Source organism: Cyprinus carpio, chromosome A14 (assembly GCF_018340385.1).
Source record: "Cyprinus carpio isolate SPL01 chromosome A14, ASM1834038v1, whole genome shotgun sequence".
In the NCBI taxonomy this organism is placed as follows: domain Eukaryota; kingdom Metazoa; phylum Chordata; class Actinopteri; order Cypriniformes; family Cyprinidae; genus Cyprinus; species Cyprinus carpio.
In genome coordinates, this window is record NC_056585.1 from 8715129 (window position 1) to 8721999 (window position 6871).

Sequence of the window (6871 nt, forward strand, 5' to 3'; positions counted from 1 at the left end):
ACACTAGTTATACCTGCAAAACCACAAAGCTCCTAGTTTAGGATACGTTATAAGTAATAGCAGTGCTTCTCTTTCACCTAAATGTAAATTTGTAAGAAATATTTGTTTTTCTCCATTGGGACTGGGAGTTTAACCATGTTTTTAAGGCAATGACAATACATAATCAAAACAATCTTTATTGGCAATTGGACACAAACAACCCATCTACCCTACCAAAATACACATGCATGCGCAGTTTCTAAGCAAGTCTTTCCACAGTTACAATTAAACATATACTTGGAGAATAACTTCCAACAGGAACAGATGTTGGTGCACTTCAAAGTGAAACTAAAAGACCAGAGGGCCTTTCAAAGATCCCACTCACTGATTACCTGCTGTTGATCCTGTGAAACCTGAGACTTTCTAGGCATGTGTGCAAGGGTGAACATGATCAAACCGTGCTTAACAACTTCCTGTTTTGAAAATTGTGCTCAAAACGAGTCTATACACGACTTACAATGAATTTGCAAATTCTAATAATGTAAGACTTCTGTAAAACTAGCCTGTATTTATGAAAAGATCCATTTGAATCCATTTTGCAGCAGAAGGAAACTCACACAAGACATTTACATCACAAAATCAAGGCTGGATAATAACAAATTCTAACGTTGGAGGACAAAAAACAAAACTCCAGTCCATGTAATAAAACTGTGTGAGATTTGAATCTACCCTGAAACCCAAAACCACAAAAACTAGGGTTAGGTTTAGGTTTGCCATTGAAACCTTTAGTCATAAAACAGCACTAAATGCAGCATGAAGTTATTAATTACAACATATGATATTGTTTATATAACACAACATACCATTAGTTAAAAAAATTGCTCCAAATTTAGGCATATCCATCAAAATCCAATCTTGCATACTTGTCCTAAAAGGACTTTGGTCATACACAGGATGTTTTATTTGATGAATGATGATTATATAAAAGTCCATAAGTCGTCAGTATAGTATTTACAGTTAAAGTGTAAACTAATGTGATTTTTGACACCAAAGAACACCGCCATTTCTTTCTAAGTCTATAGAACCCACAGAAATGGGACAAAGAGCAGTATTGCTATAAATGCTACAACTTTTTTTAACATGTTGCCCCAAAGTGAGGATGTCAGTCAAAAAAAAATACCACATTGACATAAATGCAAGTTGTCGCAGATTTCACAGGTGCAAAAGCAAGGCATCGGAGACTGTTCTCTACAACTACCTACTCACAACCCATCTAAAAATTATGACCTAAATGGGTGCCCTTGTTAAAAAAAAACAACAACAATGAATAATTCATTTTGTTAACACACTACAAAGAAGAAGCTCCTTTGAGATTGATATGGAGTCGTATTGGTTTGTTTTACACTACTGAAATGAAACCAGTTCAATAAATGCCAAACTATCAACCTTTTTAAAAACACCCAAAAAAATCCCTCGTCACAATAGTCCGTCTGGTGCAGGACGACTGCATTGTTATTTTGAACCATCAGTTCAGAGAAGGTCTTGCAGGCCAGCTGAGGACGAGGACATACTGTCAATGAGATTCACTTGCATGGAACAAGGGCTGAAGGATTGACGCCCTTTGACAAATGGTCAATGTGAGATTCGCCCAGCCTACAAAGGCGTCCCAAAACTTATGTGTAGCTCCCATCACATAATGTAAACCTTCTCAGCCTGGGAAAAGTTGAAAACCTCTTTGGTCCTGGGGCAAACCACCTTGTCATCTTGACGAATAGACAAGAGAGACTGAAAAGCAGAGGCAAGGGAGCATTAATCACTATATTTACACAGCAAATATATAGAATTCAAAACGGCGTACTCTGGTAGTATATATACTGAAGAGCAGAACACAAAACTAGCTTCAAAACTCACATTGTATCCATAAACATAGCCATTAGGCAGCATCATGGGTGGGTTGTTCTCATTCATGACCTCGCCAGAGATTTTGCATACCAGCCTTGAGTTTGCACAGTGGGCCATGGGAAGATGTTGAGCCAATTTGTTCAGCGACTTACTGCAGACACAACAACCCAACAACTTGAAAAAACAACCATCAAAATAACAATACCATCAAACTAAAAATAAAATTCTACAACAATTCAACAACTTGATTTAAGGATCATTTACAGTCAATTAAAATAATGAACCCTACTTCTACTGTCAAAGCACTGCATGTTGAAATCGCCCAATATTACTCAAAATCCTGAGTTTAATGAATGATCTGCTGGACGTGCAAACTGGAAAGTCTTAGAAGGTTTTTCTGCAGAGAGGATACGGGGTTTTGATGGCAGACAGCCCTGCCTGCAGGGTAATGGTAAACACGGAGTTGTTCCCCAGCTGGTGTAATCTGTAATTGTCATATCTGAACTGCTGGATCAGCATTTTCCAGCGAGCTGGATCCAAAAGATCCTGCGCGGAAAGATAAGAGATAATACACATCAAATAGACAAATACCTGCATCTAAGCATATTCAAAAACAATTAATGATCAATATCGAAACAATTCCCCGGAGTGGCAGATACATTTCAGATAATAATGAAAAAGAAAGGTAATTTACCTTATACGGTGAAATGTGTGTATCTGAGGGAAACGCCAGCATGCCCATCACTTGCCGTACCTCGTCCAACTGCCCTCCTTCTGCTTGGCTGAAGTGTTTGCGTGCATGTCTAAAGGACATTCATTTTGATTTAATAACACCAACTATACTTTGTTTAAAAATAAATTCAAGTAATTCAGAGAAACTTGGAACGGCAGTCATGTCATGTCCAGCCATGAAGACCCAGTATTAAAAAAAAAAAAAACATCTCATACCTTACCGCGTCCATCCGTTTATTTTGTCGAATGAGTTCAATAAATTCCTGGATCCTTAAACTGAACTCCAAACAGCTCTGGAAACAGGGACATATTTCAACAAAACTGAATAAACTTTACCTTTTAAATTGCATCGTTTTCAGGCAACGGCAAAATTAAAAAGGAAAAGCGAGCCAGTGAAAACCCAGACTGTGAGAAATATAACCACAATGTGGCTCCATAATGACAGTTAAAACACAAGTACATATTTAAAAACAGCAAGTGAGAGAAAAACAAACCCAGCTGAACCCAGTTTCTTACTTTCATTTTCCGTAAGCGAGACTTGTTATCGTGGCACCAAGCCAGACAGGTAGCCGTTTCCTGATGCTCGAGAGATTCTTCAACTTCTTTTGCAGTAAGAAACATTTCTATGTTGACCAAATCCTACAAAGACAAAACATCACATGAGAAACAGTGCAGGCATCTTACTCGCTGCACAGAAAAAGTGGAGACGCACCTCAATCCCACTTTGTCTGGCTAGCTTGACTGCGGTGTTGTAGTAGCCACAGCGTAGTAAGTGCTCCACCATCATGCGGTCCATGCGCTTCTTCTTCCAAACGTTGACGCTGGCTGGCTGATCACTGCTGTGCTCCTTCAGGTGCTCTATGCGCCGCTTGCATAACTTGGCGCTCTCATCTTCTGCTTGGATAGACTCAGCTGCCTATCAGATGCGAAACCATTTCACTCTTTAGTGTAAATGGTACAAATGCAGTAAAATTGAATCTATTCAACATGATGCCTCAGCATACCTTCCTCTTGAGGGCGCTGAGCTTCTCAACCACTCCATCCAGGAGAGAGACTACGGTATCCACCACCGGAAAGCTACCGAGCGTCTTCTCCAGCTCCGCCACCACCATCGTCACGTGACTGGTCTCCCGGTCTATATTCTTCTGAGCTGCTCGGAAGCGCTTGTTCAAGGTTTCATAAGGAACCTGTTGAGATAAACAATTGCATTTCATTACCAGGCACAGTTTTCAGGAAGCTCAGTAATATCATTCTTCATGGTGTGAGTTCACAAAGCACTTCATCCATCATTACATTCTCTCGTGAGGGAACCATTATTGACAGTTCACCCGAAAATAAAAATCCTGTTATTTACTCCCTCTCATGTTGTTCCAAACTCTTAAGACTTTTGTTCAACTTCCAAACACGAATGAAAATATTTTGAATGAAACCAGAGATTTCCATCCTTTCACAAAAAGTCTTCTGAAGAGACATGATCAGGTTAAATGATAAACCGATTATTCATGTAAAAACAGTGATCAATGGCAATACACAGAGCTCATCAAATATGGTAAACATGGAAATGTACATGCTTGAGTATTAGTAATAGTATATTTTTATTTAATGCTATGTAAGCTATTTTCATGGCAAAAACCATTCAAAAAATACAAGTATAACAAAAACAATAAAAACCAGAAACAAGCTATATTACACAAGATTTTTTACATCAATATATGATAAAAATTCTAAAACCTTTTCTTGTATTTGCTTGATGCACGAGAACCAATGAGGTTTGTTCTTGCGTGTCAAGCAAGTACAGCTGAGCCTCCAATGATCATATTTGATTTGCTCCATATACGTGCAATAATCAAAGCCTAAATTAAATAATACAAAACCAAATCAAATCACTTAATCAAATCAAAAGACTGCTATATACACATAAGACTACTATAACCATAAGGATTACTTTTACCATAACCTTTGGTACTTTTTAATGCATGAAAGTTTAGGTTAAAAAAAGCAAAAATTCTAAAATAAAAAAATCATCATTATCAACAACACCCAACAATTAAATAAAGCAACACATCAAAAGAAAAAGTAAATAATGACACAAACACATAAAAAAGTTAGTTCCAGATGTCTAACAATGGTGCACTGTGTTCTTTCAGCTGTCCGTTTGAGAGAAAAGGTCATAAAGGTGGACATGACCATTAGGCCAGGATGAGCGGCTGTACGAGATGCATAAACCTTCAATCTTATCTCTCAGCATCCGCCCGTTTATTTTGATCAGGCCATCTGTCACCTTGCATCCAGGGCAGATAAGTAGTATCAACATTTGCAATGCTCTATTCATGTACAGATGTTTTAGAGTAGATAAACGCTCTACATCAGTCAGTGCTATTATTGCAGCTTTAACCTTTGTGGGATTACAAGGTGCAACCTAATTTGGCAGCGAGAAGTGAATGCAACCAGAATATATGCAAAAGACTGAAAAAAGCGATGATGCATAAATAAGCAGACAACTAAGCCGAACCAAATCAAATTATACCGTATCAAATATTTCATTTTAATCGTAAGATATTAATTTCTTTCATTATCAAACAATAGAAGATAAACTACTGTTAATCTACGCATAACTTAACCTTTCAAACGTCAACACCTCACTGTCAAAAAGAAAAATGTATTGCTTTACAGCTGTACACTATTACACAATTTGCTTGTATAAATAAATGCCAATTTTAATGCATTATGACTCTGTAAAATATTACAAGAATCAGTGCCTTCCAACAAAGAACTGGCCCATACATTTACATTTTATTCATAATTCCATAACCCCTTAAGATTTTGCACACAAAGAATAAAGTGATTAGTTCATCGTGATGCAGTGATCAAGAAATCATTCCCAAAGCTGCAAGACCAGCTCAGAATGCAACATGCCCTTGACACAGCAGTGAAGACCATATATTATTGACATTCAGTGCGCGTGCACATAACCAGGCGTCATTTTAAAGGAGATGCATGAGCTAATCGGGTTACAAAGCATTCAACTCATCATCAAACGACTCCCGTGAGCATTCATCCAACTCGACGCTATCAATCAGGAAAAAATCTGTGACGCAGAGAACAAAGGTGCTGCGTGCCAGCTATTAAATAATAAGCCCCTCATCGAGAGCCCACACCTGAGCTATAAACTCTATACAAACTAACACCGATCTACACAACACAAACAAAACAAACCTAACAAATCGCACAAATCACATACATACCGATCGAGACTTACCAGTGTGTGTGTGTTCCTTCAGCATTTATCTAGACACACGAACATCGTGCTGTCTGGATCACAACCTTCGACGACAGCGTTCAACTCCAAATCAAACGCATTTACGAGACTGACCAGTACTCGGTTACAAAGTAGCCATAAATCCGATACGATTCGTGTTACTAACGATTCTCGTCAACGGCACTGCTCGCTGGTTACACTAGTGTACAAACCTGTGTTGGGATAAACAGCGCCTAATAAACTAAGACTGTCGGAACGCGAGGTGACAGGCATCACACTGACATTATTCATCTTTATTGCTCTCGTTTATAGATCCGTCGATGTATAACTGTACAGTTTGCGATCACCTCGCTAAGATCTGTTTGTGTGGGACTTGTTTTGCTAAGTTATCTAGCCCTAGAGCTAACCAGAAAACCATCCAAATACATTCAAACACATCCAACCTTACCGATAGACTCCCTTAGATGATCTGTTGTGAGGGTTTTATAACGCAGACTGAATCTGTTCAGCTGTGTGTTTAGAGTATGGAGAGGAAAGGCTTGACAGACCTTTAAAGTTGGGTATTCCTGCACCTTTAGGGCCATAGAGAGTTGAGCTGCCGTCTCCTGCACCGCCATCTTGCTTTGGGGAAACTGTGGAGCGTTTGTTCGTCTTCTTCGCGGCTTCGGTCTTCGTGCGGCTGTGACGCACTGCTCATTACTGCCTCCTAGTGTGACGGACGGCGCGGTTCTCAAGCGTCACGGAGCCAGACGGTCTGGTTTTGCTTGAATATTGAAAATATACACTACCAGGGGTTGAAGAGTAAGATTTATGTTTTTTTTTTTTTTTTTTTTTTTTTTTTTAAGAATTCTATTCTGCTCACCAAGCCTACATTTATTTGATCCCAGAGCCGCTGCTGTGTCCCAATGTGCCTACTTATACTACGCCACTTTTTTGGAGAAGAAAATGTACACACTTTTGAGTGTGTAGAAGCTTTGTGACATATTACGTCATACAGTT

General features: G+C 38.8%; 1 protein-coding gene across 1 annotated transcript; it reads right to left on the bottom strand.

The window, feature by feature from the left end:
- Nucleotides 1-158: 158 nt before the first annotated feature.
- On the bottom strand, nucleotides 159-6570 carry maea (macrophage erythroblast attacher, E3 ubiquitin ligase). The gene is given in 9 exon segments (XM_042769845.1): nucleotides 159-1764; nucleotides 1891-2107; nucleotides 2294-2427; nucleotides 2576-2684; nucleotides 2830-2906; nucleotides 3130-3252; nucleotides 3326-3529; nucleotides 3618-3800; nucleotides 6421-6570. Coding segments are annotated over 9 exon segments (1212 nt in total). The 5' UTR covers nucleotides 6490-6570; the 3' UTR covers nucleotides 159-1668.
- Nucleotides 6571-6871: the final 301 nt, after the last annotated feature.